The 16,617-nt window shown below is 57.5% G+C and overlaps 2 protein-coding genes across 2 annotated transcripts in view; one reads left to right on the top strand and one right to left on the bottom strand.

Annotated features, from left to right (window-relative positions):
- SACK1G (scaffolding CK1 anchoring protein G) overlaps nucleotides 1–1,498 on the bottom strand; it is a 29,175-nt gene extending 27,677 nt beyond the window's left edge. The window contains exons 1-2 of the mRNA XM_055407430.2: nucleotides 1,419–1,498; nucleotides 350–948 (exon numbers count right to left, since the gene is read on the bottom strand). Coding sequence (XP_055263405.1) covers nucleotides 350–856 — 507 coding nt within the window. The 5' untranslated portion in view covers nucleotides 857–948; nucleotides 1,419–1,498. The remainder of the gene's footprint in view (nucleotides 1–349; nucleotides 949–1,418) is intronic.
- Nucleotides 1–16,616, top strand: part of SLC5A10 (solute carrier family 5 member 10) — a 52,456-nt gene extending 35,840 nt beyond the window's left edge. The window contains exons 8-13 of the mRNA XM_055407431.2: nucleotides 9,754–9,861; nucleotides 12,182–12,332; nucleotides 15,518–15,686; nucleotides 15,803–16,018; nucleotides 16,161–16,218; nucleotides 16,335–16,616. Of these exons, the coding sequence (XP_055263406.1) occupies nucleotides 9,754–9,861; nucleotides 12,182–12,332; nucleotides 15,518–15,686; nucleotides 15,803–16,018; nucleotides 16,161–16,218; nucleotides 16,335–16,441 (809 nt within the window). The 3' untranslated portion in view covers nucleotides 16,442–16,616. The remainder of the gene's footprint in view (nucleotides 1–9,753; nucleotides 9,862–12,181; nucleotides 12,333–15,517; nucleotides 15,687–15,802; nucleotides 16,019–16,160; nucleotides 16,219–16,334) is intronic.
- The last annotated feature ends 1 nt before the right edge of the window (nucleotide 16,617 follows it).

Below are 16,617 nucleotides of genomic sequence, written 5' to 3'. Positions count from 1 at the left end.
CATCCCAGGGGACAGTGAGAGAAAGCCCTGTGATTCTTCCTGCCCCACCCCTTCCAAGCACCTTCTTCTGGGGAACCTGCTCGCCAAGTCTGAGGAAGTCAGAAACACCCCCCAAAGATGCACAAAGATCCTTTGAGACGGAGCAGCCTGCTGTCAGCGGCCAGGGGACCCAGGTGCCCTATCGCTCTGCAGAGAAACCGAGGATCTCGGCGAAGGCAGGAGGGAGGCAGCCCAACAGGCAGCCGAGAGCCCGGGCTGGGCTGAGTGCGCGCGTGTGGGCGCCTGAGACACTGGGACAGGTCAGGCCTGCCAGGCTGCGTCTCTCGGGGACTCCGGCCGGCCGGCTCACCTTCTGGGCCTGGCTGATCATCTTGCGCACCACCTCCTTGATGTGGGCCTGCCCGTCGATGGGGGGCTGCATGTAGACGCTGGCCCGGGTCACGCCGCGGTAGGCGATGGTGTCGGGCCAGCCCAGGTCCAGCTGTGGGATGGAGCGGTCCGACTTCTGGGGCCAGTACTCCAGCGAGGGCAGCGGATCGGCCTCGGTGGGGGTGCCCCCGGCCGCGCTGGCCGCCTCACCATCCTCCGGCCCGCGGGGCTGCGCGCCAGCGCGGGGGTCCTCGGAGCCGGGGTCGTACACCTCGATGGTCTCCAGGATGCGCCGCAGCTCCAGCTCCGAGAGGAAGTCGCGGATGTTCTCGCGCTTCAGCACCTCGTAGAAGGCGTCGCGGCCGCGGGCCGCCAGAGCCTCGAGCGCCAGCCGCTGCTCCTCGCTGTAGAAGAACTCGGGCTTGGCTTCGCTGGAGCGCCAGTTGACGTGGCTGTCGTCCAGGCACTGCACCTGCGAGAAGGCCATGGCGGCCGCGCGCTCCGCAGCTCCGCGCCGTCTCCGGCTGGGCGCTGAGCGCTCTGGGGCCTCCGGCCGCCGCCGCTCCTCTGCCCCGGGACCTGAGGGAGGGGCGGGCCGGCAGGGTCGGGTCAGAGTGCAGGCGGGGCCAGGGAGGGGCGGCCGCGCGGAGGAGGGGCCAGCGCGGGGCGGGGGCGCACTCCTCCCACCCGGGTGCCGGTACCGGCGGGGGGAGGGGACGCGGGCGGGGGCGGAGGCCCGCCTCCCGGGGGATTTTTGGAGCTGCCAGAGGTCCTGGCGACTTCTGGGGGGAACTAGGGCCGGCAAGGGACTCCCCAGAAGTTCCCAAGAAGGGGGGTCCGGAGTCTGCTCTCCGACGACCTCTGGCCCTGCTCTGCGGCGCCCCGCATCCCCAGGTCTTCCGGGGTGGGAAGGGGCCCCCAAAGCTCCCAGCGCCGCGATCGGCAACCCTAGGGGTCTTCGCGGAGGAGGTTCGGGGCGGCGCGTGAGCGGGCGGGTCTCCCGGGGGCCGAGGGTCGGGGGTCGGGGGCGCGGGCCGGGGTTCGCTTACCCGGCGCGCGGGCGGCGCGGGCGCTGGCGGCGGTGACTAAGTGCGGCCCCGCCCACCCGGCTGCCGCCACCTGCGGTCACGTGCGGCCGGGGGCGGGGCCGGAAACATTCACCCCACCCGCGACTGACGGACGTCTGGCGGGTGTTAGCGCGTCTCCTTCGCCGCCACCAGCCCCAGGTGGCCGAATTCTGAACCGCTCAGGGACCAAAATCCAAGCGCTTCTGGGCCATTGCAGCCCAGAGAGGGACAGTGTTTTCTTGAGGACACACAGCAAGGCGATGGCCTTGACACGGCCAGTCCCCATACTGCTGGTAATCCTGGTCCAACCCAACCGTGTCCAGTTTCCCATGTGGGACAGAAAGCATGCACAGATGCTCACCCGCTGTGGAAGTAGAGTTGGGGTACTGGGCTGGGAGCCTCCGAGGCAGGGACGGGCCGCTCTGACCCAGCCTCAGGGGCCCTCCCAGAGCCTGGTGTGTACAGGGCAGGCACCCAGTTCTAGGTCCCAGCCCCGGCTCCCTGCTGAGAACAACCCGCAGCCCCACCCCCCAGGACTGGTCCTGCATGATGAGCCGCGCCCCAGGCCCTGGGGTGAGGAGGGCCTGAGAGGGCAACTGTGGGCTGGGGTCAGGCCCAACTCTCGGCCCTGCGTCCCTGAGGCTTGGGACCCCGGTGATGGGTGTGTGGGGACCACATCTGAAAGCAGGCTGCCAGGGTGGGGACAGCAAAGCCCATTAAACCTCAGCAACCACAACTCGCACCCTGTCGCGTGCCGCAGCCAGTCATCCAGGCACCTGGCCCAGCCTTCCCACCCCCTCCCAGCCCTGCATGGGCTACTTGTGCTCCCCTGGGCTTGAGGCCCTGAGGACACTGCTCTGAGCTGCGGAGGGTTGGCTCTAGAAAACCTGCCCCAGGACCCTCTCCACCCTGGTCTGCCTGTCAGGCCATCTCCCCTAGGTCTGCTGCCTTCAGCAGTGGTGCTGCCTCCCAGCCCAGTGTTTCTGGTCCCATCACTGGGTCCTGCCCTCTGCCCTGGCCCGGGGGCTTTACATTGTGTCTGAACACGGTGCTCCTTCAGGTGCCCCCAGCACCTCCCAGGTAGGTGCACACACACCTGCCTCCCCACCCCCACCCCATACGTGGGGTCAGAGGTGGGAGGGAGGCGGCCCCCCAGGGTGAGCACGGCACTGGGAGCCCTGAAGCCTGGCTCATGGCCTCTGCTGCTGGGGACCCCAACAAGACTGTCTCTGGGCCTCGGCATCTCGTTTTGTTCTTCCCCTGCTCAGAGGCCCTGGGTTCATGAAGGGAGTCCTGGCTCTCAGGGCTGAAGGGCCTCCAGCCCTCCAGTTACCTGCCCGTAATTTTAGAATCATAGGAAGATGTTGAAAAACCAGCAGAGAGCTTGCAGGCACTCTTCACCCAGTCTCCCCCAGTGGTGCCATCTTGTATAACCACAGTGTGATAACCACAGCCAGAAAGCTGGTTCAGATTTCACCAGCTTACGTGTGCTTGTTTATGTGCTTGTGTGTTCAACCTCATCACATGCGTAGGTTTGCGTAACCACTGTCACAGTCTAGAACTGTCCCCCTGCAGTCAGACTATCTCCACCCTAACTCTGGCCACCACTGATCCATTCTCCTCTGGTGATTCGTTTGCATCAACATATATTGGGAGCTCATTCCTTTCTGTTGCTGATTGTACTCCATGGTATTCTTGTCTTTATTTCTATGAGTTTGGCATTCTTAGCCTCCACATACAAGGGATATCATATGGCATTTATCTTTCTCTGTCTGGCTTATATCACTCAGAGTAAAAGCCTTGAGATCTATTCACATTGTTACAAATGGCAGGATGTCTTTCCTTCCCATGACTGAATAATATTTTCTTTTCCAATATTTATTTTATTTATTTGATTGCACTGGGCCTTGGTTACAGCATGTGGGATCTAGTTCCCTGACCAGGGATGGAACCCATACCCCCTGCATTGGAAATGTGGAGTCTTAGCCACGGGACCACCAGGGAAGTCATTGAGTGATATTTTCACATATATCTATATGAGCATCACATCTTTGTCCATTCACCGAAAGTATTGTTCAGTTCAGTCACTCAGTCATGTCTGACTCTTTGTGACCCTATGAACTGCAGCACGCCAGGCCTCCCTGTCCATCACCAACTCCCGGAGTCCACCCAAACCCATGTCCATTGAGTTGGTGATGCCATCCAACCATCTTATCCTCTGTCGTCCCCTTCTCATGCCCTCAATCTTTCCCAGCATCAGGGTCTTTTCAAATGAGTCAGCTCTTCGCATCAGGTGGCCAAAGTATTGGAGTTTCAGCTTCAGCATCAGTCCTTCCAATGAACACCCAGGACTGATCTCCTTTAGGATGGATTGGGTGGATCTCCTTGCAGTCTCTTCTCCAACACCACAGTTCAAAAGCATCAATTCTTCAGTGCTCAGCTTTCTTTATGGACCAACTCTCACGTATCTTGGCTGTTGTGAACAAAGCTGCAATGAACAGGAGTGCAAATGTCTCTTCAAGGTGGTGATTTCATTTCCTTAAAATATGTACCTATTTGTGGGACTGCTGAATCATATGGTAGTTCTGTTTATAAATTTTTAAGGAACCTCCATTCTGTTTCCACAGTGGCTGCACCAATTTACATTCCCACCAACAGTGTACAAGTGTTTCCTTTTCTTCACATCCTGGCCAGCTCTTGTTATCTCTCCTGTTTTTATAATAGCCCTTCTTGCAGGTGTGAGGTGATAGCTTATTGTGGTTTTGATTTGCATTCCCCTGATGATTAGTGATATTGTACAGGAAGAGTTGACTCACTGGAAAAGACTCTGATGCTGGGAGGGATTGGGGGCAGGAGGAGAAGGGGACGACGAAGAATGAGATGGCTGGATGGCATCACTGACTCGATGGACATGAGTTTGAGTGAACTCCGGGAGTTGGTAAAGGACAGGGAGGCCTGGCGTGCTGTGATTCATGGGGTCGCAAAGAGTCGGACACGACTGAGCGACTGAACTGACTGAACTGAACAGGTACTTGACACATACCTGTTGGCCATTTGTTTCCTTTGGGAAAATGTCTGTTTAGTTCCTCTGCCCATCTTTGAAGCAGATTTTGGGGGTTTGTTTGTGGGTTTTAGTCTTAGATACTGAGTTGCGTAAATTCTTTACATATTTTGGATATTAGCTCCTTACCAAATATACAATTTGCAAATATTTTCTCACATTCTTCAAGATACCTTTTCATTTTGTTGATTGTGTCCTTTTCAGTTTGATGTAGTCCCAGTTGTTTTATTTGTTTGTTTTTGCTTTTCACTTTTTTTTGCCTTTGCTTTTGTTGTCAAATCCAAAAAGTCATGGCCAAGACTGATGTCAAGGAGCTACCATCTATGTTTTCTTCTAGGAGTTTTATGGTACCTGGTCTTCATTCAAATCTTTAAGCCACTTTAAATTGATTTCTGCATGTGGTGTGAGACAGGAGTCCAGTTTCATTCCTTTGCATGTCACTGTCCAGTTTTCCCAACGCTATTTATTGCAAAAACTATCCTTTCCCCATTGTATATCCTTGACTCCTTTGTTTTAAATCAATTGACCGTGTATGTGAGAAGATCTGCCTGCAAGTCTGGAGACCTGGGTTCGATCCCTGAGTCAAGAAAATTCCATGGAGAAGGGAATGACTACCCACTCCAGTATTCTTGCTTAGAGGATTCCATGGACAGAGGAGCCTGGTGGGCTGTAGTCCATGGGGTCACAGAGTTGGACATGACTGAGTGACTAACAGTTTCATTTTCACTTTGCTTCTGGGCTCTCTATTCTGTTCCATGGATCTATGTGTCTGTTTGGTGCCAGTACCACACTGTTTTGATTACTACAGCTTTATGATTTGGTTTGAAATCAGGGCCTGTGATGCCTCCAGCTTTGTTTTTCTTTCTTAAAAATTCCATTGGCTACTCAGGATCTTTTATTGGTTCCATCCAAATATTTTAAGATGGTTTTTAATATCTCTGTGAAAAATATCATTGGAATTTAGATAGGGACTGAATTGAATCTATGGATCACTGTGGGTAGTATGGATAGTTTAACACTATTAATTCTTCTCATCTGTAAGCATGAAATATCTTTTCATTTTTTGGTGTGTCTTCTTCAGTTTATTTCAGTGTCTTATAGTTTTCAGTGTACAAATCTTTCCTCTCCTTGGTTAAATTTATTCCTAGGTATCTTATTTTTTTATGCTATTGTAAATTTTAATGTATTGTAAGCAGCATATTTACAATACATAAATGAATAGCAATTTTTTACATGTTGTAAATAGCATTAAAAAGAATAAGATTGTTTTCTAAATTTCTCTTTCTGACAGTTCACTCAGCGTATATAATCCGTATACGCATCAGGTGGCAATCCGTAAATAACAGATTCTGAGTATGGATCTTGTTTCCTGTGATTTTATTGAATTTGTTTCTGCAGCTTTTCTTTTCATCCTTTTCACTGATGATATTTTACACAAAGCAAAAGCTTTAGTTTTTTTCATTTGTTTTTCTTCTTTTTGATTTTGTTTGTTTGTTTGGGTTTTTTTTGGTCACACTGTGCAGTTTGTGGAATTTAGTTCCCCCACCAGGGATTGAACCCAGGCCCTCAGCAGTGAGGGCTCAGTCTTAATCATTGGACCTCCAGGGAAATCCCCACAGCTTTAGTTCTGATGAGCTCTATTTTGTCAATTTTTCATTTTATGGATTATGCTTTTGATGTTAAGTCTAAAAACTCTTCGTTTGCCCTAAATTCTGATGATATTCTCCTATTTTTTTTCCTTGAAGTTTGATAGTTTACACTTAAATCTGTGGTCTATTTTGAGTTAATATTTGTGTGAGGTGTGAAGTTTAGGTTGAGTCATTGGCTGTGGATGTCCCCAGAAGGGCTTTACCGAGGAGGAAACAGCCCAAGATCAATTTCCCAGGACCACACAGTATGGGAGGCTTCCTAGGTGGTTCAGTGGTAAAGAACCTGCCTGCCAATGCAAGAGATGTAAGAGACAAGGGTTTGATCCCTGGGCCGGGAACATTCCGTGGAGGAGGGCATGGCAACCCACTTCAGTATTCTTGCCTAGATAATCTCATGGAGAGAAAAGTCTGGTGGGCTACAGTCCATGGGGTCGCAAAGAGCTGGACACAACTGAATTGACTGAGCATGCACACGGTATGGGTTTGGGAGAACTGGACCCAAACGCAGGTCTGTGTGCTTTTCTTTTCTCCCGCTTCCTCCTGCAACATCAGTGTCTAGACTGGCTCCCAAGGATGAGCCAGGCTGGCCTGAGAGTGGGGAGCACCCTGTTTACTCCCTGGGGTGGTGTGTTGAGTGACCAGCTTAGAAGAGAGTCATTCAGTCAGTCAACAAACACAGGCACAACCTGCCACTCGTGGGCTGATGCTGTGCATGCCTGGGGCCCAGGCTCCCCCAGGGGCTCCTGCGGCATCATCTCTGGAGAGGCAGGAAGGCGCCCTTGGAGGGGGCTGCCTTAGAGCCGAGAGGAGTCAGGAGGAGCTCCCTGGGTTTCAGAAGGGTGTTCCAGGCAGAGGGAGCAGCAGACACAGAGGCCTGGAGTTGTGGGTGAAATTTTGGTGGTAGTTAGGGTGGCCGTGTGAGCCAGAGGCTGTAGTGCCCAGCTAGAGCCCCATGGTCATTCCTGCAGGCAATGGGCGCCACAGGAGGCTGTGAGCAGGAAGGAGTATGGGCAGACTGACAGTCTTAGAAGCTCCCACAGGGAGTGGGTTACAGGGGGTAGGTGGTACAGCCCCCCTGGCCCCCAAGCCCAGTGACTGGACTTGGTACTGGCAGAAGGGAGGGAGGACGTGGCGGGCAGAGAGGGAGAAGGCCCCCAGGCTCCCAGCGTGGGCCCCTGCTGGGTGGGGATACCCCCGCAGGCCTGCAGAGTCCAGCACCAGACAAGGCCAAAGCCTCTCACCCAGGCCTCTGGCCTTGCCTTCGGCCTGAGGCTGCTCAGTCCTGAGTTGGCACAAATGGGGGCCGGTGTTTAGGTGGCGACGACACCTCTGCGGCTGTCACAAAAGAGAGGTGGTTCTTTCCTGATGCTCAGCACAAACCCTGAGGTGCCCAGAGGCAGGGCCCCATCCCGGGAGCCTGCAATGGGCTGCGACGGGCTGAATAAACCTGGGCAGAATCTCCTGACTCGGGCTTTCCAAGCCATTATGCAGCTGTGACTCTTCATCCATCCCTCTGGAAGGGCTGAGTCCTCCAGGTGCCAGAGCCGGCCAGTCCAAGCCCAAAACCTGTTGGGAGGGGCCAGTCACCTGCCCTCACCTGGACCCAGAGTCCCTCCAGGGGACCCGGGGCTGTATCCTGGGTCTGACTATGTATCCTGGGCAAGTTATGCCCTTTCTGGCCCTGAGTTCTTACATCTGCACAGTTGTGGGCAAGGCAGCTGGATCAAACAGTGCCTGAACTCCCCACTAGGGCTTCAAGGGCTCCTTTCTCCCTTTCCTCCTGGCCTTTTGTGCCTTTCCCCTGCCTCCAACCATTCACTTATTTACTCACTCATTCATTCACAGATGTTCACAGAGTATCTTCTCTGGGCCCAGCCCTGGACTGGGTGATACCTGGGAGCAGAGGTGATTCAAAGCCAGTGTCCGCCCTTGGGGAGCTCCCAGTCTGGTGGAGGAGGTGAAATATGCAAACAAATAATTGTGATTCAACCCTGGGCTTTAGGAGGCCTTGGGAGGAAGCTGCTCTGCCTGGGAGGGGTTGGGGGACAGTTATGGAAAGCCTCCGAGAGCAAGCCCTTTGCAGCAGGCGTGAAGCAGGAGGCAAACAAAGGTAGGGACGGAGCAGGAGCAGTGGGAGTAGGCAGCCCAGCCGCGTCTGCCCAGGCACAAAGGCGTCGGGGTGCTGGGTGTGTGTGAGAAAATACAAGCAGGTCAGGGTGGCCGGCTCGGGTGCTGGGAGGACAGGACCTGGGCCCAGCTGTCCAGGGCCTCGAATGTTGACTGTCTGAATGTCGTAGAAAGGAATTTTTTCCAGGAAGCCATGGGCTCCAGGGTTGGGGAAGGGGCTCCTGAGAAGTGATAAGAGCAAAGCAGTGAGTTTGAAAGGATGAGGCTGCAGAGGGTGGAAGAGGGCCAGTGAGAAGACAAAGCAGCAGGTGGAGGGAGCCCAGTGGAGGGGGCAGGTGATGGGAGGAGCCCCCTCAGGCTGGGGGCTGGCGGACTGGCAGTGCAGAGGGAGGGCAGCCTGGGGGCTTATCGGTACAGATGTCCTAGGACCTGGCGCTCAGGAGAGGCTGGGCTGGAGACGGGCTGAGGATCATGGAGACGGAGTGATGTTACTCCAGTCCCACTGGCTCAAGGGAGGAGACCCGAGACCCTCTACGGTGGGTTGGGCATCTAAGGAGGGATCTTAACCCAGGAGTGCTCGGTCCATGAGGAGGGCTCTGGGTGACAGAAATGTCGATGCTACACGTGGAAACATTCTGGCCCCAAACAGACCCCTGTGCCAAGCGGCTGCATGCCCGTTTCCTGTTCTCTCTGAGTGCAGCTCACTCTCTGCCTTCCTCTGCCCCCCTCCCTGCCCCCGCCACCGCTGAAAACCCAGGGGTCAGGGCTGATGGTGCTGGGAGGGAGGCGGAGACTTCAGATTCAGTCCGGGTCTGGGTCTAGGCCCTGGACGTCCACTCAGAGGGCATGCAATGGGCTCTATCTCCACCATGGGGAGTGTCTGCAGCAAAACCTGGTCCCATTCTTATGGCCCAGATGGAGGAGGTGACTTTTGAGCAGCCCCTGGGAAGGCCTGGGAGAGGGAGGTTGGGTGGGGGGAGGCTGGGATGCCATGAGAGGAGGGTGCAGAAGGATACCGGCCTGGAGGAGCCTGGCATCTGGAGAGTCTTGTAGGGGGAACTCCCTTCTTGTTTGAAGAGTCCTCTGGAAGCTATTGGAGACAGTCAGAGGGGAGGGCCTTCACCTGCTCCTCTGGGGAGAAGGGCTGGGGGCAGGAGGTGGGGAAGGGAGACAGCAGATGGTAGACTGACCGCTGACTGCTGCTTGGGTGGGCAGCCCTGCAGGGGAGCCCCAGCCCCATGTGGGGAGAGGGAGCCAGCATCGTGGATATGGACAGACTCGTGGTGATGGACAGGAAGGCAGGGAGAGAGGGTGTCCAGGGACAGAATAGTGCTCCTTGTCTGTCACCCTGGCCGGGAAACCGAGGCCCAGGGCCGAGCAGCAGCTGATCGCAGGTAGTAACAGAGCAGGTCCAGCCAGGCTGCTTGCCCACCCCAGGGTGGGGGGCAGGCCGGGGACACTGAGTATCCTTCTCCTGTAGATGATGTGGGCTGTGTGGTGCCGGCTGAGTGCCTGCGGGCCTGCGGGGCTGAGATCGGCTGCTCCAACATCGCCTACCCCAAGCTGGTCATGGAGCTGATGCCCACAGGTGAGGCCCTGGCTGGGTCTGACAAGGGGCCCTGGGGGTGGTGGAGGCCACTCTAGATCCAGCATGATGCTGTGTGACACCTGGGTGGGATGTTCTGCTCCTGGGGGAAAAGAGGAAAGGAATCAGAAAACATGTAGGGTACCCACCATGCACCAAGCACCATGCCCAGGGGCTCTCACAGGACTGACCTGCACCTACTTCTCAGGAAGCCTGGTGCTCTAATCATCATACCTTCTTTGTTTTTTGTTTTTGTTTTTTTTAAATTTTTTGCAACCCTGCAAGGCATATGGGATCTGAGTTCCCTGACTAGGGATCGAAACTGCATCCCCTGCGGTGGAAGCACAGAACTCCAGGGAAGTCCCTTATCATCCTGGCTTTACAGATGGGGAAACTAGGACCCAGGGTTCCCTGGACCACCAGGGAAGTCCCTTATCATCCCAACTTTACAGATGGGGAAACTGGGACCCAAGGTGCCCTGACCAAGTTCAGATGACAAGCGAGCTGCAAAGCTGGGGTCTGAACTCTGGGCTGGGGGATCCTCTTAGCCCGTGCTGGCCCTGGCCCCAAGAAAGGCTGCCATGCTCTCATCTTTCAGGCCTGCTGGGTGTCAGGCCCACTCACAAACAACCTCTCCTATATGTTATGAGGCAGCGTTCTTAGCTCTGTTTACAGACGTGGCAACTGAGACACAGATGAGAGGAAAGTGACTTGTCCCGGGCTTGTAGCTTGTGGCTCAGACACAGAGCTCAGTCTCTCTGGCCCCCAAGCCCACTGTTGACTCTGCCGGGGCCCAAGGGGCCCAGCCCTGCCTTGAGCCTATAGCTGCTGCCTCCCTGAGACCCTGCAGACCAGAGAACATGGGCGTGTTTTGGCCATTTCCACATTCCCGGCCAGTGTGATACAGGGTATGAAAGCAGAACACAGGGTGAGGGGTGTGGCCCTACTGAAGCCAGCAGAGACGGCTGTCCTCTGCTGGCTTCACCTCTGGATTCTCAGTGTCCCACCGTGGGAGCTCAGACCCCACCCTGCTCCTCTCTCCCTCCCTCCCTCCCAGACCAGGCCTGGGCAAGCCTCTTCCCTGCTCACAGCTTCGTGTCCTCGTTTGTAAATTGGGGGTAATGATGCATACTCACCCCTCAGCATGGCTGTGGGATTAAGCACAACACAGGGAAACTGACTGGCACAGGAGTTGACTGGCACAGGGGTTGTGTGCCCTGTGGGCTTGCACCTTGGGGCATCGTCTGCCTCCACTCTTCTGAGGGGCTCACCACAACCCCTAGAGATCCAGCTCCAAGGTCTTGAGCTCCCCGCCTGAGAAATGGGAGGAGAATAATCCGCAAGGTAATCCACCTCCTTGAGCAAGAGCAGGAGGTTGGAGAAATGTCTGGGGAGAAACCATGATTTAACTCACTTTGCTTTGGGCCCCATCTCAGCCAGCCTAGTGAACAGAGAGGGCTATGAGATGCCTGAAAGTCACACAGCAGGTCAGACGCAGAACCAGGGCCAGGCAAGCAGTGGCATCTACAAGGCTGAGCCCTCAGAGGAGGTGGTACTTCCTGGAGTCAGGGATGGGTGTATAGGTGTTGTGGGGGATGGAGGATAGACAGGGAATCTGCAGAGGTGGAGGAGGTGGTTAGACACTTGAAGAAAAAGCACAAGAAACTTTGGAGACAGACTTGTGCCACAGCCCAGAGAGGGAGCCAACCAACCTAAAGTCACACAGCACTGAGTCCTCTGTACCCTCAGCCCCTTTCGAGCCTACAACCCCCAGGAGGCCTTGCACAGCAGGGCCTTGCCCACCTCAATGTGGGCCCTTCATTCATTTTCAAGGGCTTTATCCCCCAGTTGGGCAGCCTTATCTCCTCTCCCCTGGAGCCAACAAGATAGGGGCCCTCAGCTTGCCTGGCAGCCATGCACAAGAAGTAGCAGAAACCCCAGGGGTGTGGGCTCCAGGCTGAGGGTCCCTTGTCATTTCCCCACTACCCCTGGGTTTTCTCTTTGGCCTTCTGTGCCTCTCTGGGCAACTCTCTTCCCCTCTCTGAGCTTCCAACTCCTCACCCATCAGATGAAGTTTGGGTGTGGAAGCACTCTGTCAACTGGAAGCTCTGTAGAAACAAGAGGCTGAGAACAGACGTGTTGCCTGCAGCTGCAGGAGCCCACTGTCAGCCCCAGCCTCCCGAGTCAGGGTCTTCCTCCCACCACCTCCAACACCCTCACGCCCACCCTTCTGGGCCTCTGCCTTCGGGCACTTGGAGGGGCCTCATCAGCAGGGCCCGGGAGCAGCCCAGGGAGGTCACAGCGGCCTGTGCCCCTCCCCCAGGTCTGCGGGGGCTGATGGTCGCTGTGATGATGGCTGCGCTCATGTCCTCGCTGACCTCCATCTTCAACAGCAGCAGCACCCTCTTTACCATGGACGTCTGGAGGCGGCTGCGGCCCTGTGCGGGCGAGCGGGAACTGCTGCTGGTGGGACGGTATGCAGGAGGGGAAGGGAGGAGGGCTTCCCCAGCACACCCTCAGCCCAGGAGGACCCCCCAGAGGTGGGCATTGAGGATGAGTAGGAGTTTGCTGGCTGCAGATAGAACGATGCCAGGAAGGAGAGGAGAGGAGAGGCCAGAACATCCTGCCCCCACCTTCCGTATGGCCATGCCCATCCTGGGTAGCTCTCTTACTCCAGTCGGGACCTCTGAGGGAGTCTGGTGGGAAAGCCCCCTTCCCCAACATCCAGAGATGTCTTCCCTGGGTCTGAGCCCTAGTCCCCTCTTGTATCCCACTTGCTGCAGAGATTTTGGGAGCCAGTGCTTGGGCGTGGCCACACCCAGGCTGTAGCTGTCCCTCTGGGCCCATCGAGCTTCTGCCCACATCCTTTGAGCCCTACTAATCCCATCCTTATCCCTCCATGACTCACCTAATCTCTCTAGAATCTGCTCAAGTGCCCCTCCTCCTGGCAACCCACCTGATACTCCCGGGCAAGGACTGAGTCCCCTCCCCTGGAAGCCCCCTGTAGGAACTAGAGCCCAGTGGCTCCCATAGATGAGGCAGGCCTCGTAGGTCCCACTGGTGTTCTGACGCCCCTCCTGTGTGTGTAGCTGTGTCTGGCCCGGCCCTCCATCCCCAAGCTCAGCTAACTCCCCAGAAGCTCCCGGGCTGAGACTCTGTGATTGGTGAAGGGGAGCTGGTGCCCTCTCAGGAGCCCCACCTCCACCTATCTCCCTCTGAGCCATGCAACCCCCACTTTGCCCGCCCCGGGGACCCTGCTCTCTGGTGCTGGGCTTGACCCAGCAGTGCCCCCTCTGGCTGAGAGTGCATGGCACCCGTCCTCAGGGTGGGGTCCCTTGAGCTCCAGGCAGCCGTCCCGTGACGCAGCACAGCTGCCTGTGTTGGAACATGCCAGCTGGCAGGTGTGGGCTCCCGCGTGGCCCGGGCCTCCTCCGGGGCAGGGAGCCCTTCCCTCCGCTCCCAGGGTTGGCACCTGGGCCACCTTTCCCAGCCAGGTGACTCCCTGAGCCCCTCCAGCTCCAGCCTCCCGGATGCCGGGACTGGGCATTCTCCTACCGCCCAAGGTGTGCCTCACCCCCCTGGCTGGACACGGCAGCCTCAGGGCCCCTTTGGTGGCTCCATGGCCCCTGCCTGCTGCTTCCTGGCCAAAGTACTGAGCTGGTTTCCCCTCCATGCGGCCTACCCCCTTGCAGCCCCCAGCACCCTTGGCCCATCTTCATGCCCAACCACTCAGGCAAGCCCACCCTGGGCCCTGCCAGCCTGCCTGTGGACGCACAGCTGTGTGATGTGGGCCTGGCTGCTCACCCTCTCTGGCCCCAGGGCTCAGCCCTACCATCTGCCCTCTTGAAGTACCAGCATGCCCCCAATACCTCCAGCCTGCTCCCTGCCTAAAACAGCACTGCTCAAGCTGTGTTTCCACCATTCGGGCTCTGGGTCTCTGAAGAGACAGGACACAGGGCAGGGCAGCAGGGGTCCCCCAGGAGCCTGGCATCATGGGGACGCTGGGGACCCCACAGGTCTCCTCAGGTGCGGGGGCTGGAGGAGCCATCACAGGCCTTGGGGTGTGATCACTTCATGACTGGCATCCCGAGCCTCACTCCCTGGTCCTCCCTGCACCCACTCCTGTTATTCAGCCCGCTAGTACCGGGCCTCCCTGGAACCCAGAGAGATCTCAGAGACACCTGGCCTTGAGGGGCTCCCCTCAAGTGACCACAGCTGAAGCCCAGGGACAATGGAGAGGGCCTGTCATCCTGACAGCAGAATGGGGTGTGGGGCAGGGGGAGAGGAAGACTTCCTGGAGGAGGAGGACCTCAAGCTGGGCTTTGGAAGATAAGGAGGTTTTGCTGGGGAAGGAGCTGATTAGGGCATTCCAGGCAGAAGGAATAGCCTCTGATTTTGGGGTCCTTCTGGCAGCCTGGTGGGGGCTGAGTCAGAAGAGCAAACCCCAGAGGCCAGTGAGGGCCAGGGCCACGCTTTAGGCCGGCTGCAGAGGCCCAGCCCTGTGAGAGATGCTGAGTCTGGTGTTGGACGCGGGGCCTGTGCAAGGAGGGTGGGGTGCAGCCTGCCTGTGCCTTTGAAGAGGGCAGCGCCCGCCGCCTGCCAGGCGGAGGGTTAATTAGCCCTAATCAAGGGGGCGCCTCCTTCCTCCACCCTCTCCCTCAGGCCGGGAAGGGGAGGACCCGCCCAGCTGCACACCTGGCCTCTTGCTGTCCTTTTGGGGTCCTGGAGGGTCCCACCTGTCACCCACCTTGGGGGTGAGGGACACCCAGGTGACCCAGGATACAGGCAAGGGGCCCTTAAGCAGAGAGGAGCATATAGACACCTTGCTCCAGTTCTGTCCCCCAATGCCGTAGGGCACCCTCTTCCTGGAAGCCCTCCTGGATTGATGCTTCCTCTGGGCTCCCTCAGCCCAGCCCTGAGCACATGATGACAGAACACCCCACTCTGGGGGCAGGGCAGAAACCAGGCCCACTTGTCACCAAGACTGAGCCCCAACACCCTGTCCTTCTCTTGGGCAGGCTCCTCATGAGTGCTTCATGGAGGAATGAGTGAAACATGTCCCTGCTAGTGGGTGGGGGGGTGGCTCACACCAGCCAGAGGCAGGCAGGAGCTGAAAGGAGGTGTCCACACAGTGGGGCAGGGGGAGGAGCTTCAAACCACACACAGCAGAGGGTGGGGTGTGCCGCCAGAGGTCCTGACTCCTTCAAAGGTCCTCCAGGGTTTGAGGAACCACCAGGGGTTCAGTCTGGGCTGAATGTGAAGGCAACAGTTCATTCACAAATGTGTATTGAGCGCCTACTGTGTGCCGGGAGATGCAGCAGTGAACTAATGGATAAGGCTGCTGCCCCCAGGAGTGGGAGACGCAGCAAACCTAGAAAGGCGGGGTCGGGCCTTCAAAATGGACAGAAGACCAGGGGGAGACTGCAGGGATGACTGGGAGCACGCAGGCTGAGTCGGGGGCAGTTCCTGCAGGCAGCAGGGAGCCATGGAAGAGTCTGGAAAGGGCAAGGCCAGCCCCATCCCTGGAGGAGAGGAGCAGGGGCCAGGGAGGAGGCTGGAGCTCCAGCAGCAGGGTACAGATGGAGAGGCAGCCTCAGTGACCCAGGGGAGGTGGGGGAGGGGTGGGGTCTTGAGGATGGCCCGCCCCTGCCGCCTGCAGGCTGGTCATCGTGGTGCTCATTGGCGTGAGTGTGGCTTGGATCCCCGCCCTGCAGGGCTCCAACGGCGGGCAGCTTTTCATCTACATGCAGTCGGTGACCAGCTCCCTGGCCCCACCGGTGACCGCGGTCTTCGTCCTGGGCATCTTCTGGCGGCGGGCCAATGAGCAGGTGGGATGTGGGTAGAGCAGGAGGCTTCAGGGCTCACCTCCCCTGCTGCCTGGGTGCCGAGTGGGGGAGGCCTGGCCTTCCTCCCGAGGCCCCAGCGGCCCTGCCTTCTCCTCCAGGGAGCCTTCTGGGGCCTGATGGCGGGGCTGGCGGTGGGTGCCACGAGGTTGGTGCTGGAGTTCTTGCACCCAGTCCCGCCCTGCGGCTACCCTGACACGCGGCCCCCCATCCTTCGTGGCGTCCACTACTTGCACTTCGCTGTGGCCCTCTTCCTGCTCAGCGGGGCTGTGCTGGTAGCTGGGAGCCTGCTGACACCACACCCCCAGGGTGTTCAGGTGAGCCTGCCCTCACCCCTGGCTTGTGACCCTCTCTGACTCAGGAATCTTCTAGGTCTTGACCTGTAACTCCATCTAACCTGGTCCCTGCCCTCTTTCCGTCTCCGACCCCTGTCTGGACTCACCCCACCCTTCCCTGTAGATCCAGAACCTGACCTGGTGGACTCTGGCTCAGGACCTGCCCTCGGGAGTGAAAGCAGGTGTGTGTGTGTGACCCTAGGCCCCCCTTTTGCTCCCACCTGTGGCAGGATGGCAGGCAAGGGCACTGGGTGGGACCCTGTGACCCTCATCTGCCCGTTCCTCCCACCACCCCCAGGTGATGGCCGAGCATCCCAGAGACACGCCTTCTGGGGTCGCATCTGCGCTGTCAACGCCATCCTCCTCATATGCGTCAACATCTTCTTCTACACCTACTTCGCCTGACGCTGCCCCCAGAGCACCCCTTTCCCCGTCAGGAACACGGAGGCCCAGAGGAGGGCAGTGCGCCTTGGGCCACAGGGCAGGCCAGTGCCCAGGGACTGGCCAAGCCAGCCAAGTAGGAGCCCTGAAAAATTAGGGAGGAAATGGGAAAAAAAGAATGTCTGATACTTTAAAAATAG

Source organism: Moschus berezovskii, chromosome 20 (genome assembly GCF_049115385.1).
Source record: "Moschus berezovskii isolate FMDL1 chromosome 20, NW_MosBer_1.0, whole genome shotgun sequence".
Taxonomy (NCBI): Eukaryota; Metazoa; Chordata; class Mammalia; order Artiodactyla; family Moschidae; genus Moschus; species Moschus berezovskii.
This window is presented reverse-complemented; position numbering and strand designations above follow the sequence as displayed.